The sequence below is a fragment of the Somniosus microcephalus genome, chromosome 14 (genome assembly GCF_052327205.1).
Source record: "Somniosus microcephalus isolate GS21.2 chromosome 14, FLI_Smic_1.0, whole genome shotgun sequence".
Classification (NCBI taxonomy): Eukaryota; Metazoa; Chordata; class Chondrichthyes; order Squaliformes; family Somniosidae; genus Somniosus; species Somniosus microcephalus.
The window spans coordinates 6,710,371-6,729,402 of NC_141000.1; the positions used below are offsets into that span (position 1 = coordinate 6,710,371).

Below are 19,032 nucleotides of genomic sequence, written 5' to 3' on the forward strand. Positions count from 1 at the left end.
AGGCTTTCCTCGACACTAAGACCGCTTTGGCTGCTGCGACCATGTTGGCACATCCCCTTCCGGGCGCAACCATTGCCCTTACCACCGACGCATCTGATTATGCCATCGGGGCAGTACAGGAGCAGTGGGTCGGCGGCACATGGCAACCACTGGCTTTCTTCAACCGCCAATTGCGGAAGAACGAACGCAATTATAGTACTTTTGATAGGGAGTTGTTGGCATTGTTTCTGGCCATCCGCCATTTTCGCTTCCTACTGGAAGAACGCCCATTCACGGCTTTTGTAGACCACAAGCCACTTACTTTTGCGATGGCCAAGACAGCGGAACCATGGTCGGCACGGCAACAACGTCATCTTACGTACATATCTGAATTTACAACCGACATACAACATGTCTCGGGCAAAGACAACCTGGTGGCGGATTGTGTCTCCCGCGCCCCGGTCCACGCAGTACACCTGGGAGTCGACTGTGTTGGTTTGGCAAAAGAACAGAAGGCAGACCCTGAAGTGCAGACATACCGGACCACACCTTCCAGCTTACAAGTGGCTGATGTCAGTTTCCAGGCCGCAGGGACCACACTCCTGTGTGACATCTCGATGGGCGTCCCACGTCCAATAGTTCCAGTCGAATGGCGCAGGAGAATTTTCGACACTATCCACGGGTTGTCACACCCTGGCATGAGAGTGTCACAACGACTCGTGGCAAAGAAATTCATCTGGAAGGGCATGCATCTCGACGTCCGTGACTGGTCCAATACCTGCGTGAGTTGCCAGAAGTCCAAGATACAACACCATGTTAAGGCCCCAGTTGCCACTTTTCCGGTTCCGGAGCGTCAATTCGACCAAGCGTACGTGGACCTGGTTGGTCCTCTCCCTTCCTCTCGCGGGTGCACTCACCTCCTCACCGTGGTAGACCGCACCACCAGGTGGCCAGAGGCAATTCCTTTGGTTGCCACCACAGCGGCAGACGTCTTCAGAGCCTTCATCTCGTCGTGGGTAGCTCGGTTCGGGGTACTGGCTGACATCTCCTCCGACCGGGGGCCTCAATTTACCTCTGAGCTTTGGAACGCCGTAGCTCAAGGTTTGGGCACCAAGCTTCATCGTACCACCGCCTACCATCCACAGGCGAACGGTCTGTGTGAAAGATTCCACAGGTCCCTTAAAGCCGCACTGCGTGCTAGTCTCCATGGGGCTAGTTGGGTGGACAGGCTCCCTTGGGTGCTGCTAGGTCTTCACACGGCGCCTAAGGATGACATGCATTCTTCTTCAGCAGAGCTGGTTTACGGCCAACCACTCAGAGTGCCTGGCGATTTTCTTCCTCCTCACACGGGACCCTGGTCCCCAGCTCAGCAGCTCGTCAGCCACCAGGAAGCGGCTAGGAATTTCATCCCAGTGCCTACGTCGCATCATGACCTGCAGCGCTCCCATATCCCAGTGGATCTTAAGAGCGCAGAATACGTGTTCATTCGGCAGGATGCTCGCAAAAACCCGCTCAAACCGCCTTACACAGGTCCGTTCCGCGTCATCTCGTCAGGTGACAAGTCCTTCACAGTCGACGTCGGCGGTAAGCCTGACCACATCTCCATCGACCGGTTGAAACCGACGCATCTGGATCTGAGCGAACCAGTCGTCACCGCTCAGGGCCTCGTTGTGGTCGTCCACCGTCGACTGCCGGTCCAGTACAGCCACAGTCATCCGCCGAGTCGCCAGTGCCCGCCTCACCGGGTCGACCACAGCCGGCCTCTTCTTCTCCTCCGCCTGCGGCGTCATCCCAACCACAGCCAACGGCCAGTTCGTCTTCTAGCGCTCCGTTCCAGCTGCCAGGGTATCGCAGTCGGTCGAACAGACTCATCAGACCCCCTTCTCGCCTTACCTTCTCTGTTAAAAGCAATTCTGGGGGGGCGCATGTGGCGGAACCACCAGAGGATTACGGACAATTGTATATAATTCCTTTTACAGCAATGTAGTACAGCTGGGGGCTGCACCTTTAATGTATCTGTTAACTGTACTAGGGCTTCTTTCCTGTACTCCGCGTGATGACGTCATGCCGTCCGTCACGTGATCTCTCAACGGCGGGAAGAACGTGATGACGTCATGACGTCAGAGCTCGGAACCTTCTAGCAGTAGAGCTCGGAACCTGCTAGCAGTTGAGCTCGGAACCTGCTAGCAGTTGAGCTCGGAACCTTCTAGCAGTTTCCAGAGAGGCTTTCAAGCAGACCAGACCTATTTGCATTGTATCCTACAGTTTCCTGTACAGCTTCGTTTGTTCATTAAATTTTATTGTTTTTGATTTTCTGAGTCGATCTCAATTCTTCGGCTAGGAACCCCAGTTTCTGCAATGCTTTAAAAAATGCACTTTTTGATTTTTCTTTTTTTTTAAACTGCCCCTTTGATATGTGCATGTATAACATGCATAATATATTGCAAGATTATTGGAGAAAAGTTTAGGCTAGTTGCAGCTGCACCAGTCTCTAATATTATTACTGATAATAATCATCCAGTTTTCATTTAGGATTGCAAACTGGGTGCTTTTATTATTGTACATGTGAAACTACAATAATGTTAAGCAGTGATTAGAGAATTTAAAAAGGTGGTTGCGCAGCTGAAATACAAGTGGTTTCATAATTGGTGTTTTGCAATTCTATATACCTGCCAGCACTCTGAGAACAAACAAGCTGACTCTGCGCAAATCAGCGTATTGCACAACAAATGAGAAAGAGAAAGAAGGGGGAGAGGGTGCGTATGTCAGTCAGAGGCTTACAGGAGTTCCAGATTGGCAGAGTGAACCATGCTGGCTATATCTAAATTTAGACCAGTTAGATGAGGGACAACTAGTTTTTAACTTATGCCTAGAAAATGTGGCAAAGTTGTGTATTTTTATTATTTTTATACTACGAGGATGGAAGGAACTATATTTGTCTAACCAGAAAATGATATTCTGTTCATTACTGTATTGTATGTAAAACAGGCTAGTTTGTTGGTTAGTAATCATGCTTCATCTCACTAGAGTGCTTTTCTGCCCACTTTACATAAAGGCAAGCGAACACATAAGGTGGTGCATGGAGATCATAGCATCCAGTACACACAACAACAGATCCATGTTAAGATCCCCAGGTCACACTGTTGTTAACTAAATATTAGGCAGTCAAAATGTGCTCCTGATCATAGAGGACAAGAGTTCTATTTGCAGGGGTGGTACTGATCCTGAGATAATACATAAGAACATAAGAAATAGGAGCTGGAGTCGGCCATTTGGCCCCTCAAGCCTGCTCCGCCATTCAATAAGATCATGGCTGATCTGATCTTAGCCTCAACTCCACTTTCCCGCCCGCTCCCCATATTGATGGCCACCCTCTCGGCCATGCCATTCTCACGTGGCTCCTCTACTCCTATGGTCGATCACAGACAAGGCCATCTCCAACCACTTTCTTGAATCCCTCAATACCCACATTCCTCTACCCTGTTGCAACCTCACTTCTTTCTGCGACTACCACTAGAAAAAACTCTTCCATAAATCACTTACAACTGCACTGGAAACTGCAAACTGCCTGGCCTTGACCCACTATTTGCCACAATATTTCTGCAGCTGTTATTTTGCTGAACCACTCCTCTCTACGAGAAGGATGAACCATCCGTGGCTAACTAAGGAAGTTAAGGATGGTATCAAATTGAAAGAAAAGGCAGACAATGTTGCGAAGGCTAGTGGTAGGCCAGAGGATTGGGAAAATTTTAGAAACCATGAAAGGATGACTAAAAAAAAATAAAGAGGGAGAAGATAGATTATGAGAGTAAACTAGCAAAAAATATAAAAACAAACAGTAAAAGCTTCTACAGGTATATAAAAAGGAAGAGAGCAGCTAAGAGGATGAGACTGGGGAATTAATAATGGGAAACAGGGAAATGGTAGAGACTCTGAACAAATATTTTGTGTTGGTCTTCACGGTAGAAGACACTAAAAGCATCCCAATAATAGTTTATAATCAAGGGGCTATAGGGAGGGAGGAACTTAAAATAATCACTATCACTAGAGAAAAAGTACTAGGCAAATTAGTGGGACTAAAGGCTGACAAGTCCCCTGGACCAGATGGCCTGCATCCTAGGGGCTTAAAAGAAGTGGCTGCAGAGATAATGGGCTGGATTTTGATACTGGAGCCATATAGGAGGTTGTAGTCCCTCCTCCATCGAGTTGTGAAGCTATCAAACACTGACAATCTGTACTCCAAGTTAATTCCTTCCTCTCAGGCTGATTTAGAGATCTCTCCAGAACAGAAAGCTGAATGCTGCAACTTTTGACAGCTCGCGGCCATTCTGCTTTCTGTGCCGGTGAGATGAGGGACTCCCGAGACCTGAAGGAAGGAAGGCTGTAAAGGTAAGTAAAACTTCTTTAAACACTTTACACACACCAAACACACTTACCTCTGCACTCATGCACCCATCACTCGCCTGAACACCGGACATCTCGAACCCTCCAAACCCTTCAGCCCGATGGTCCGCCTCGCTAACTTGGCATGGTTTGGAGCCGTCGGGAATCCCACACTTCAGCAATAACAATAAGGATTAGGCTAAAAACTGCCTGTTAACTACCTGCCCAATGGATGCGTTGGTTGTAATTACCAAAATTCCCTGGATTCTGGAGCGGTCCCAGCGGATTGGAAAACCGCAAATGTAACGCCCCTTTTCAAGAAAGGAGGGAGACAGAAAGCTGGAAACTATAGGCCAGTTAGCCTAACATCTGTCATTGGGAAAATGCTGGAATCCATTATTAAGGAAGAGTAGCAGATCATTTAGAAAATCATAATACAATCAAGCAGAGTCAACATGGTTTTATGAAAGGGAAATCATGTTTGACAAATTTACTAGATTTCTTTGAGGATGTAACGAGCAGGGTGGATAAAGGGGAACCAGCAGATGTTGTGTATTTGGATTTCCAGAAAGCATTCGATAAGGTGCCGTAGAGAAGGTTACTGCACAAGATAAGAGCTCACGGGGTTGGGGGTAATATATTAGCATGGATAGAGGATTGGCTAACTAACAGAAAACAGAGAGTCGGGATAAATGGGTCATTTTCAGGTTGGCAAACTGTAACTAGTGTCACAGGGACCAGTGCTGGGGCCTCAACTATTTACAATCTATATTAATGACTTGGATGAAGGAAGCGAGTGTATTGTAGCCAAATTTGCTGACGATACAAAGATAGGTGGGAAAGCAAGTTGTGAGGAGGATACAAAGGGCTCGAATTTCCAAGCCCCGAGGAGGCGGGTTTGCAGGCGGGAGTGGTGGGAAAATTGCAGAATCGGGGGGCACGAACCCTTCCCGCCCCCAAACCGCTTCTGTGCCAATGTCCCAGGAGGCGGGTATCCGACCTGTGCTGGGAGCCGCCTCCCCGAGGCGGGAAGGGGATTAGTGCCAATTAACTGCCTGTTAACAGGTAGTTAACAGGCAGTTCTTTGCCTAATCCCTATTTTTAGCCCTGAAGTGTGAGCTTCCCAACAGCTCCGAACCACGCCAAGTTAGCGAGGCGGACCGTCGGTCTGAAGGGATTGGAGGGGTCAAGATGTCCGTTGTGCAGGTGAGTGATGGGCGCATGTGTGCAGAGGTAAGTGTGTGAGGTAAGTGTAAAGTGTTTTAATAAGTTTTACTTACCTTTACTTTCTCCTGCAGGCTTCCTCCCTTCAGTTCTCGGGAGCGGCACAGAAAGCAGAATGGCCACTGAACTGTCAAAAGCTGCAGCCTCTGCTTTCTGGTTTAGAGAGATCTCTAACTGAGTCTGAGCAGAAGGACTCAAGTTAGAAGACAGATTGTCAGTGTTTGACAGCTTCACAGAGCTTGACAGATGAAATGTCAATCGCTGACGTCACCAGTAACCAGGTGTCCCTTAATTGGCCTGCTGAGCCCGCTGGGCGGGCTTAACCAGGTCAATCAAGGGAAAGTAGCGCGGGCTGGCCACAAGTCGATGGAGGCGGGACTACAACCCAAAAAGTGGGGGTCCCGCCTCCATCACGTCCCCATTGATAAAATCGAGCCCAAAGAGTCTGCAAAGGGATATAGATAAAGTGAGTGGGCAAATATTTGACAGATGGAGTATCATGTGGGAAAATGTGAGGTTATCTAATTTGGTAGGAAGAATAGAAAAGCAAATTATTATTTAAATGGAGAGAGACTATAAAATACTGCGGTACAAAGGGATCTGGGCGTCCTCGTACATGAAACACAAAAAGTTAGCATGCAGGTACCCTTCTCCCCTGCATTTTTATTTATTTGTTTTTATGGGATGTGGGCATCACTGGCTAGGATTACCCATCCCTAATTGCCCTTCAATAAGAAGTCTAACAAGTGAAAGTACAAGAGCTCATGGGATTCTTTGATTAAGACCATCCATTCAACTGCCTCCGCTTCTTCCCCCCTACCCTTTGCCCACCAAACCAAACATTCCAATCCCCCGCCAAACCTGAACCTGGGTCTTTCGCTAATTTCTCGCCTATCTCCCCTCATGCCCTCTCCTCATCTTGTCCATAAGATAAACCTTTCTTAACCCATTCCCACTAAACAGCTGACCACCCAACTTCCCTTCCTGGATAGGTTACATTGCAAATGGTTCCAGGTCCTCAGGTGCCACACCCTCCCTTTGAAAACTGTTGTCATCACCACCCTCCTCAAAATAAAACACCCTCGACCCCTCTGGCCTTGCAATCTACCGCCCAATCTCCAACCTCCCTTTCCATCCAAAGTTCTTTAACCTGTTTTCGCCTCCTGTGCCTATATTGAACACAACTTCATGTTTGAATCAAGTTTCCATTCCTGCCACAGCACCAAAACTACACTAAACCAAAGTCACAAATGGCATCCACTATGACTATGACTGTACTGCTTTATCTCTCCGCATTTTCCTAGACTTCTTTGCAGCCTTTGACATGGTCGACTACACGATCCTCCTCCAACACCTCTCCTCCATTGTCCAGTTCAGTGGGATTTCCCTCACTTAGTTCCGCTCTATTACTTATCCAATCATGGCCAAAGCAATGTCTTCTCTTCCTGCCCCCGCACCGTTCTTCTGGAGTCCTCCAAGGACCTATCCTTGACTCCTCTGTTTTCAGCTACATGCAGCCTTTTAGTGACATCATCCACAGACATGGGATCAGCTTCCACATGTACACTAACGACACCTAGTTCTAGATCTCCACCAACTCTTGTCACTCATCCATTGTCTCTGTCCGATATCCAGTCCTGGATGGTTTTTTTATTCATTCACAGGATGTGGGCATCGCTGGCAAGGCCAGCATTTATTGCCCATCCCTAAATGGCCTTGGGAAGGTGGTGGTGATCCACTTTCTTGAACCGCTGCAGTCTGTGTGATGAAGATATTCCCACAGTGCTTTTAGGTAGGGAGTTCCAGAATTTTGACCCAGCGACAATGGAGGAACAGCGTTATATTTCCAAGTCAGGATGGTGTAAAACTTAGAGGGGAACTTGGAGGTGGTTGTGTTCCCATGCGCCTGCTGCCCTTGTCCTTCTAGGTGGTAGAAATTGCGGGTTTGGGAGGTGCTGTCGAAGAAGCTTTGTAGATGGTCCACACTGCAGCCACGGAGTGCTGATGGTGGAGGGAGTGAATGTTTAAAGTGGTGGATTGGGTGTCGATCAAGCGGGTTGCTTTGTCCTGGATGGTGTTGAGCTTCTGAATGTTGTTGGAGCTGCACCCATCCAGGCAAGTGAAGAGTATTCCACCACACGCCTAACTTGTGCCTTGTAAGTGGGGGAAAGGCTTTGGGGAATCAGGAGGTGAGTCACTCGCCGCAGAATACATAAGAACATAAGAAATAGGAGCAGGAATAGGCCACTTGGCCCCTCGAGCCTGCTCCGCCATTCAAAAAGATCATGGCTGATCTGGGGCTCAAAGCTACTTGCCAGCCCGCTCCCCATAACCCTTCACTCCGTTACCTTGCAAAAATTTGTCTATCTCCACTTTAAATGTATTTAATGACCCAGCCTCCACAGCTCTCTGGGGCAGAGAATTCCACAAATTCCACAATACCCAGCCTCTGACCTGCTCTTGTAGCCACAGTATTTATGTGGCTGGTCCAGTTAAGTTTCTGGTCAATGGTGACTCCCAGGATGTGAAGGTGGGGGAATTCAATGATGGTAATGCTATTGAATGTCATGGGGTGGTGGTTAGACTCTCTCTTGTTGGAGATGGTCATTGCCTGGCACTTGTGTGGCACGAATGTTACTTACCACTTATTAGCCAAAGCCTGGATGTTGTCCAGGTCTTGCTGCATGTGGGCACAGTCTGCTTCATTATCTGAGGAATTGCAAATGGAACTGAACACTGTGCAATGATCAGCAAACATCCTCACTTCTGACCTTATAATGGAGGGAAGGTCATTGATGAAGCAAGCTGAAGATAGTTCAACCTAGGACACTGCCCTTAGGACCTCCTGCAGCAATGTCCTGGGGCTGAGATGATAAAGACATAAGAACATAAGAAATAGGAGCAGGAGTCGGCCATTCAGCCATTCGAGCCTGCTCCGCCATTCAATAAGATTATGGCTGATCTTCTACCTCAACTCCACCTTCCTGCACTATTCCCAAATTCCTTGGTTCCTTTAGTATCCAAAAATCTATCAATCTCTGTTTTGAATATAATCAACGAAAGAGCATCTACAGCCCTTTGGGGTAGAGAATTCCAAAAATTCACAACCCTTTGAGTGAAGAAATTTCTCCTGACCTCAGCCCTAAATGGTCAACCCCTTATTCTGAGACTGTGACCCCTAGTTCTAGATTCCCCATCCAGGGAAAACATCCTCCCAGCATCTACCCTGTCAAGCCCCTTAAAAATGTTATACACTTCAATGAGATACTGGCCTCCAACAACCACGACCATCTTCCTTTGTGCTAGGTATGACTCCAGCCAGTGAAAAGTTTTTGCCCTGATCCCCATTGACTTCAATTTTACTAGGGCTCCTTGGTGCCACACTCAGTCAAATGCTGCCTTGATGTCAAGGGCAGTCACTCTCACCTCACCTCTGGAATTCAGCTCCTTTGTCCATGTTTGGACCAAAGTTGTAATGAGGTCTGGAGCCGAGTGAACCTGGTGGAACCCAAACTGGGCATTGGTTAGCAGGTTATTGGTGAGTAAGTGCTGCTTGATAGCACTGTCGACGACACCTTCCATCACTTTGCTGATGATTGCGAGTAGGTTGATGGGGCGGTAATTAGCCAGATTGGATTTGTCCTGCTTTTTCTGTACAGGACATACCTGGGCAATTTCCCTCTTTGTCGGGTATATGCCAGTGTTGTAGCTGCACTGCATCAGCTTGACTAGAGGCGTGGCTAGCTCTGCAGTACAAGTCTTCAGCACTACAGCCAGGATGTGGTCGGGGTCCATAGCCTTTTCCGCATCCAGCGCGTTAAGCTGTTTCCCGATATCACGTGGAGTGCATCGAATTAGTTGAAGACTGGCATCTGTGATGGTGGGGGCCTCAGGAGGAGGCTGAAATGCATCAACCACTCGGCACTTCTGGCTGAAGATGGTTGCGAATACTTCAGCCTTGTCTTTTTCATTCACATGCTGGGCTCCACCATCATTGAGGATGGGGATGTTAATGGAGCCTCCTCCTCCTGTTAGTTGTTTAATTCTCCAACACCATTCACGACTAGCTGTGGTAGGACTGCAGAGCTTTGATCTGATCCGTTGGTGTGGGATCCCTTAGCTCTGTCTACAGCATACTGGCATGCTCTTTTACACTCTTCATTGAACCAGGGTTGGTCGCCTGGTTTGATGGTAATGGTAGAGTGCTAGATAAGCCTGGCCATGAGGTTTACAAATTGTGGTGGAATACAGTTCTGCTGCTGCTGCTGATGTCCCACAGTGCCTCATGGATGTCCAGTTTTGAACTGCTAGATGTTATGAATCTATCCCATTTAGCACGGTGGTAGTGCCACACAACACAATGGCGGGTGTCCTCAGTGTGAAGATGGGACTTCGTCTCCACAGGACTGTGCGGTGGTCACTCCTACTAACACTGTCATGGACAGATGCATCTGCGGCAGGTATATTAGTGAGGATGAGGTCAAATAGGTTTTTCCCTCGTGTTGGTTCTCTCACCACTTGCCGCAAGTCCAGCTCGGTCAGTTGTGGTACTACTGAGCCACTCTTGATGATGAACATTGAAATTCCCCACCCAGAGTACATGCTGTGCCCTTGCTACACTCAGTGCTTCTTCCAAGTGGTGTTGAACATGGAGGAGTATTGTTTCATCAGTTGAAGGAGGGAGGTAGGTGGTAATCAGCAGAAGGCTTCCTTGCCCATGTGTGACCTGATGCTATGAGACTTAATGGTGTTTGGAGTCAATGTGAGGACTCCCAGGGCCACTTCCTCCCAACTGTATACCACTGTGCCGTCACCTCTTGTTGGTCTGTCCAGCCGGTGGGACAAGACATACCCAGGGATGATGATGGAGGAGTTTGGGACATTGGCTGAAAGGTATGATTCTGTGAGTATGACTATGTCAGGCTGTTGCTTGACTAGTCTGTGGAACAACTCTCCCAATACTGGCACAAGTCCCCAGATGTTAGTGAGAAAGACTTTGCAGGGTCGACTGAGCTGGGTGTGCCTTTATCGTGTCCGAATTCGATGCCTCGATCGATGCCGGGTGATCCATTCAGTTTCATTCTTATTATGCTTTTTGGTAGCAGTTTGTTACAACTGACTGGCTTGCTTGGCCATTTCAGAGGGCTGTTAAGAGTCAACCACATTGCTGTGGGTCTGGAGCCACATGTTGGCTAGACCGGGAAAGGACCTGAAACGTTAACTCTTTTGCTCTCTCCACAGATGCTGTCTGACCTGCTGAGTATTTCCAGCATTATCTGTTTTTATTTCAGATTTCCAGCATCTGCAGTATTTTGCTTTTGTATTCAGAGGGATTTGGCTGTCCTTGTACACAAATCACAGGAAGTTAACATACAGGTACAGCAAGCAATTAGGAATTGTATGTTAGCCTTTATTGCAAAGGGTTTGCAATATAAGAGTAAGGAAGTCTTGCTGCAATTATACAGGGCTTTGGTGAGACCACACCTGGAGTACTGTGTACAGTTTTGGTCTCCTTACCTAAGGAAGGATATACTTGTCTTAGAGAGGGTGCAACAAATGTTCACTCGATTGATTCCTGGGATGAGAGGGCTGAGCTATGAGGAGAGATTGAGGAGAATGGGCCTATATTCTCTGGAGTTTAGAAGAATGAGAGGTGATCTAATTGAAATGTATAAAAGCCTTATAGGGCTTGACAGAGTAGATGCTGAGAGGTTGTTTTCCCTGCATGTAGAGCCTAGAACTAGGGGTCATAGTCTCAGGATAAGAGGTTGGCCATTTAGGACTGAGATGAGGAGAAATTTCTTCACTCAGAGGGTTGTGAATCTTTGTAATTCTCTACCCCAGGGGATGCTGCGCCAATTAGTATATTCAAGACTGAGATCAATAGATTTTTGGGCACTAAGGGAGTCAAGGGATATGGAGAACGAACGGGAAAGTGGAGTTGATATAGAAGTTCAGCCATGAGTGCTGCACTGTCAGAGGTGCCGTCTTTCGGATGAGACGTTAAACCGAGGCCCCGTCTGCTGGCCCAGGTGGACGCAAAAGATCCCACGGCACTATTTTGAAGAAGAGTAGGGGAGTTATCCCCGGTGTCCTGGCCAATATTTATCCCTCAACCAACATAACAAAAACAGATTATCTGGTCATTATCCCATTACTGTTTGTGGGAGCTTGCTGTGCGCACATTGGCTGCCGCGGGTTTCCCACATTACAACAGTGGCTACACTTCAAAAAAGTACTTCATTGGCTGTAAAGCGCTTTGAGGTGTCTGGTGGTCATGAAAGGCGCTATATAAATGTAAGTCTTTCTTTTTTTCTTTCTAATGAATGGGGGAGCAAGCTGGAGGGGCCGTATAGCTTACTCCTGCTCCTACTTCTTATAGATACATAGATACATAGAAGATAGGAGCAGGAGTAGGCCATTCGGCCCTTCGTGCCTGCTCCGCCATTTAATGAGATCATGGCTGATCCTTTAATTCAGTATCCCGTCCCCGCCTTCTCTCCGTAACCCTTAACCCCTTTTGCCCGTAGAAATATATCTAATTCCCTCTTAAATATATTTAATGAGCTGGCATACACTGCCCTCTGTGGCAATGAGTTCCACAGGTTCACCACTCTCTGAGTGAAGAAATTCCCCCTCATCTCTGTCCTAAATGGTTTAGCCCTTATCCTTAAATTATGTCCTCTAGTTCTGTTCTCACCCGCCAAGGGAAACATTCCTTCTGCATCCAGTCTGTCTAGACCTGTCAGAATTTTATACACTTCTATGAGGTCCCCTCTCAATCTTCTAAACTCCAGTGTGTACATCCCTAAACTACATAGTCTCTCCTCATAGGTCATTCCCGCCATTCCTGGTATCAGCCTGGTGAATCGCCGCTGCACCCCCTCCATGGCAAGAACATCCTTCCTCAGATGAGGCGACCAAAACTGTACACAGTACTCGAGGTGTGGTCTCACCAGTGCCCTGTACAGCTGCAGCAAGGTATCCCTGTTCCTGTATTCTAACCCTTTTGCTATGAAGGCCAGCATACCGTTTGCCTTCTTGACCGCCTGTTGCACCTGCATGCTCGCCTTCAGTGACTGGTGTACAAGAACACCCAGGTCTCTCTGTACTTCCCCCTCTCCCAATCTATTGCCATTTAAATAATAATTTGCCCTCCCGTTCCTGCACCCAAGGTGGATAACTTCGCACTTGTCCACATTATAGTGCATCTGCCATTTATCCGCCCAATCGCCCAGTCTGTCCAAATCGCTCTGGAGCTTCCTGGTCTCTTCCTCTGAGCCCACCCCCCCTCCTAGTTTAGTGTCGTCTGCAAATTTGGAAATGCTGCATCCGACTCCCTGATCCAGGTCATTAATGTAAATTGTGAACAGCTGGGGGCCCAGGACAGATCCCTGTGGTACCCCACTTGTTACTGCCTGCCATTCAGAAAATGAGCCGTTTATTCCAACTCTCTGTTTTCTATCTGACAGCCAGTTCCCTATCCACGCCAAAACTTTCCCCTTTATCCCATGAGCCTCAATTTTCCATGCTAATCTTTTATGTGGGACCTTATCGAAGGCCTTTTGGAAGTCCAGGTACACCACATCTACTGGCTCTCCCCCATCTATTCTACCAGTTACTCCCTCAAAAAATTCCAATAGATTAGTCAAGCACGATTTACCCTTTGTAAATCCATGTTGACTCTGTCCTATCCTGTCCCCATTTGCTAAGTGCTCCGCTATTTCATCCTTAATGATGGACTCCAGCATTTTGCCCACAACTGATGTAAGGCTTACAGGTCTGTAATTACCTGCTTTTTCCCTACCCCCCTTTTTGAATAGTGGGGTAACGTTAGCTACCCTCCAATCCATCGGCACTGTTCCCGAGTCTAATGAATTCTGAAAAATCATCCTTAGTGCATCCGCTATCTCTAGGGCCACCTCCTTCAGTACCCTAGGATGCATGTTATCAGGCCCTGGGGATTTGTCCACCTTCAATCCCTTTAGCTTCCTTAACACCATATCCTTAGAGATATTGATTTGCGTCAGTTCCTCCTTTGCCAATGTCCCTATTTTTCCCGATATCCCAGGGAGGTTTTTTGTGTCTTCCTTCGTAAAGACTGACCCAAAGTATGCATTTAGTTGATCTGCCATTTCCTTATTTCCCATTATATATTCCCCCGTATCTGACTGCAATGGACCAACTTTGGTTTTCACCAGTCTTTTCCTTTTGATATACTTATAAAAGCTTTTGGAGTTAGTTTTTATATTTTCCGCCAGCTTGTTTTCGTAAGCTATTTTGCCCCTCTTGATTATGCCCTTTGCCCTCCTTTGCTCTATCTTAAACTGTTCCCAATCTTCCGCTCTGGCGCTTTTTTTGGCTATTTTATACGCCCTATCTTTGGATTTTATGCTGTCTCTAATTTCCCCTGTTATCCACGGTTGAGTCACCTTTTTAGATTTCCTTTTATGCCAGATTGGTATAAACAATTTTTGCAATTTTGTCATTCTATCTTTAAATGTTTGCCATTGTTTATCTACCTCCAGTCCTCCCAGGAACGTTGTCCAATCAGACCTACTCAGTTCCCGTCTCATGGCATCATAATTCCCCTTGTTTAAATTCAGGACCTTAGTCTCTGAGTCAATTTCTTCGCTCTCCATTTCGAGTGAGAAATCGATCATGTTATGATCGCTCTGACCCAAGGGTCCCCGTACAACAAGATTACTGATTAGTCCCTTCTCATTGCACAGTACCCAGTCCAATATAGCCTGTTCCCGAGTTGGTTCCTCGACATATTGATCCAGATAACCATCCCTCAAACACTCAAGGAATTCCTCCTCCTCATTATTTTTACTGATTAGGCTAGTCCAATCTATATGTAAGTTAAAGTCACCTATGATGACAGCTGTGCTCTTATTGCACGCTTCTCTAATTTCCCTCGTGATGCCCTCCCTAACCTCTATTTTACTATTTGGAGGCCTATATACCACTCCTATTAATGTTTTTCGCCCCTCGCTATTTCTTAGCTCCACCCATATAGATTCTGTATTAACTGAGTTAATATCCTTCCTTTCAATTGCATTTATCCCCTCTTTTACTAGCAATGCTACCCCTCCTCCCTTTCTTTTTTGTCGATCCTTCCTAAATACTGAATACCCCTGTATGTTAAGCTCCCAGCCCTGCTCACCCTGCAACCATGTTTCCGTAATCCCAATTAGATCATAATTATTAACCTCTATTTCCACAGCTAATTCATCTACCTTGTTCCTGATGCTTCTCGCATTAAGGTATAAAACCCTCAGGCTTTTTTTATGCTCACAATTTTTATGAATTAGTTTGGCCCTTCGTTTTTTGTTCCTCACCCTTTTACCATTTATTTCTGTCTGCCTTTCACTTTCCTCTATTTCACTACATAGGTTTCTAGCCCCCTGCCATACTAGTTTAAATGCTCCCGAACTGCTTTATCAAAAATTACCCCGAGAACATCAGTTCCATCTCTGCACAGGTGTAGACCGTCCCTTTTGTATAGGTCACACCTACCACAAAACTGGTTCCAATGCCTCAAAAATTTAAAACCCTCCCTCTTACACCACTGCTCAAGCCACGTATTTAGCCTAACTATCCTGTTCTCTGTACTCTTACTAGCACGTGGCACTGGTAGTAATCCAGAGATTACTACCTTCGAGGTCCTACTTTTTAGCTTGGCTCCTAACTCCCTAAATTCTACTTGTAGGACCTCTTCCCTTTTTTTAGCTACGTCGTTGGTACCAACATGTATCACGACAACTGGCTGTTCCCCCTCCCCCTCCAGAATGTTCTGCACCCGCGCCGAGACATCCTTGACCCTTGCACCAGGGAGGCAACATACCATCCTGGAGTCTCGGTCGCGACCACAGAAACCCCTATCTATTCCCCTTACAATCGAATCCCCTATTACTATAGCCCTGCCACTCTTTTTCCCTCCCTTCTTTGCAACAGAGCCAGTCATGGTGCCATGAGCCTGGCTGCTGGTGCCTTCCCCCGATGCGTCACCCCCCCCGACAACAGTACCTAAGACGGTGAACCTGTTGCTAAGGGAGACAACCCCAGGGGATTTCTGCACTACCTTCCTGCCCTTGCTCTGCCTTTTGGTCACCCATGTACTGTCTACGCTGGCCTTAACCTGCGGTGTGACCAACTCACTAAATGTGCTATCCACACCCCTCTCAGAATCGTGGATGCTCCAAAGTGAGTCCATCTGCAGCTCAAGGGCCGTCATGCGGTCCCACATGAGCTGCAGCTGGACACACTTCCCGCACACATAATCGTCAGGGACACAGGAAGCGTCCCTGATTTCCCACATGTTACAGGAGGAGCATGACACAGGTCCGAGCTCTACTGCCATGACTTAACCCTTATATTACTTTTTAATTTTCTAGTTTTAGTTTATTTATCGACTTTTGTTTTCCCGAAGCTTACTTAGACCAATGTATACTGTACTCCTCTTATTCCTTTTTAAACTAACCAAATCCCACTAGTGTAAGCCCCCAACCTGCACTTACCTTGCGCGCCGGCAGTTGAGCTGTAGGGCCCCGTGGAATTCCGCTCCGGGGCCTGGCCCAGCTGCCGGCGCACTGTGCTTGCATGTCCCAGGGGCGTAGTTAGTGCGATGCATCCCCTGGGATCACGTGAGCCATGGGCAGCCAATCGGAGGAGGGAAAAGCCCATTCATAAGATTGACAGGTAGATCTGTCAAAACTTATACTGTAAATACTACGGGCCCAAAATAGCAGTAAACCTTCAAATAATTTTTTTTTTAAATCACACTTTTTAAATAAACTATAAATTACATTAAATATTTTAAACAATAATTTAAATTTTTGAAAAAATTATTTTTATATTATAACAGGGCTAAAAATAAACTTACCTTGCTTTAAAGTATTTAAAAATAATAAACCTGTGGAAAAACTGTTTTAATTTTAATTAAATGACCACTTACCTTGCAAAAAGCAGGCCTTACGCCTGTTTTTTAAATGTGTAAATCCTGCAGGCTTACCCTCCCGGGAAAACCTGTAAAAAAAAACTAAGTTCAAAGCGCACGCGCAGCCTCCCCTGCGCGCGCGTTCGACCTCTGAACCTCTTCATTCAGAGGATCGGAAGTGCCGGTTTCCCGCGCATGCGCAGTGCATGCAGAAAACCGGCAATTCCATTCGGCCTACGGGTGAGTACCCCGTGCGTACTCACCCGGGGAGAGCCGAATTTCTGGGCCAATATGATCAAACAAAGCATTAAATAAATAGATATCAATATTTCTGGAAAATATCCCAGACTTGATAATCTGATTAAAAGACAGGTACTGTTCATATAATTAAATATTACTGCAATAAAATTTTCTAGGACTATTACCACTTCAGATCCAGCAGTGTCATTTTCCATCACAGTCACCCAGTCAATAGCTTCAGGGCTGTTGTTATACAAAATAACTTGCTCCTGCTTTGAGGTTCCATAGTAGGCACCACCAAACTGAATACATTCAAGCTTCTGGCCGGAAAAATCAAGAAGTTCCAGAACCGGCTCAACTATATTTGCCTTAATTTTCAGAGTCGTTTCGTCAATGCCTTCCAACTTCACCCTAGCAGGAGAGAGGACAAATGGAAAGGAAGCACAGAATTGTTAACGTGAAAATTCTATTTTTAATCTCCAACACCCCCTCCTACCCTCCCCCTGCCACCACTCCACCACCGCCACCCCCCCACTCCACCACCGCCACCCCCCCACCCCGCCCCCACCAAAAAGGCAATTGCCAGGTAAAATAACTTGGGCTGCTAGAGCTACTACAGAAGTCTGTGACTGGCCAGCAATTCAAAAATGTACAAGTTTTCAACATAAGCAAGTTTAGCATTCTGCTCTAAAATACTGCACTGCATTTAAAATAATGTTTGCATATTTTTGAAACATTGTTCAGTCATTAAGCTACATTTTCTTAACAGCTTTGTGACTAGTCATAAAGCCACTTGCTATTTGAAGCCAAATTTTAATTATTACTACCATCAGGATTACTGTTGATGTTGTTAATGAATCAGTGCACCATGCCACTAAAGATGTATTTTCTTTGTCAGTGCAAATGTGAAGAAATGTGCCTCCACACTCCCAATGTAGTCCAGAATGAAATCAAGTTGATTTAATGCTTCTGCACTTTGGATGACATTTTCAAGTTACTGTGCCATAAAAGAGTGAGAGCAACAGAAAGGATTTTTACAACAATATGGGGTGATTTTAACCTTGCTCGCTCAGCGGAAAATGAGTGAGAAGGCAGTTAAAATCGATGGTGGGACTCTCCCGTGGATGTCCCACACCAATCCGGCAGGTTCTGATTTTAACCTGCTCTTCTGCTGGACACCTGTTGGAAACCAGCCGGGTCCTTCTTAAATATGCATATAGGGCTCTGATGGCATCATCGGGGTCTGGCTGCTATTTTAATAAGATGGAGGGAAACTGTTGTGGTATTCCCACCAAGCCAACCTAGCAGGAAGAGGATTCAGGGCCAAAATAGGCCCAAAAACCAAAGTCTTTTTTTCTCTTTTTTTACTTTCCTTGGGGCGCCAAGAGTGCTCATCCGGACCCCACAAGGAAAGTTTAAGCCACCCAAACCTCCTCCCAAAAATGTACTTGAGTGCCGAAGTCCTTGGCAGTGACCTCCTACCACTCGACATTGCGCACCTGACTGCCGGTTTCCTACCGATTTCAGGCATGAGACTAACGGAGGCTATACAAATGAAGCATGGAGTTAAAATCTCCCGGGACTCATGCCGCTGAGGTCAGGACGGTTTGCTGATGAGCTCGGCCCTCACCTGCCCAACTCCTGCCCCCGAGTTAAAATTAGGGCTATATGAGCGTCCAAATTAAAATGTGCAAAGAGGATGGGCAGGATTTTCATTGGGCCGTGGAGACGGGATTGGAGGCGTGTGGGGGGTTAAAATCTCGAAATCAGGGGGCACAAACCCATCCCGCCCCTAACCTGCCTCCATGCCACTTTCAAAGGAGGCGGGTACCCGCCCCGCACTGGGACCCGCCTCCCCGAGGCGGGAAGGGATTAGTGCCAATTAACTGCCTGTTAACAGGTAGTCAACAGGCAGTTTTTAGCCTAATCACTATTTTCATTGTTGAAATGTGGGATTCCCGACGGCTCCAAACCACGCCAAGTTAGCGAGGCGGGCCGTCGGGATGAAGGGCTTGGAGGGGTCGAGATATCCGGTGTTCAGGTGAGTGATGGGTGCATGAGTGCAGAGGTAAGTGTGTTTGGTCTGTGTAAAGTGTTTAAAGAAGTTCTACTAACCTTTACTTACCTTTACAGCCTTCCTTCCTTCAGGTCTCGGGAGTCCCTCATCTCACCGGCACAGAAAGCGGAATAGCTGCGAACTGTCAAAAGTTCCAGCATTCAGCTTTCTGTTCCGGGGAGATTTCTAAATCATCCTGAGAGGAAGG

At 46.8% G+C, this 19,032-nt stretch overlaps 1 protein-coding gene across 2 annotated transcripts in view; it reads right to left on the minus strand.

The window, feature by feature from the left end:
• Positions 1-19,032, minus strand: part of LOC147107297 (cilia- and flagella-associated protein 47-like) — a 797,073-nt gene that overhangs the window by 738,228 nt on the left and 39,813 nt on the right. For both annotated transcript variants that reach the window (XM_086006182.1, XM_086006181.1), the window contains one exon: positions 16,954-17,179. In XM_086006182.1, coding sequence (XP_085862308.1) covers positions 16,954-17,179 — 226 coding nt within the window. The remainder of the gene's footprint in view (positions 1-16,953; positions 17,180-19,032) is intronic.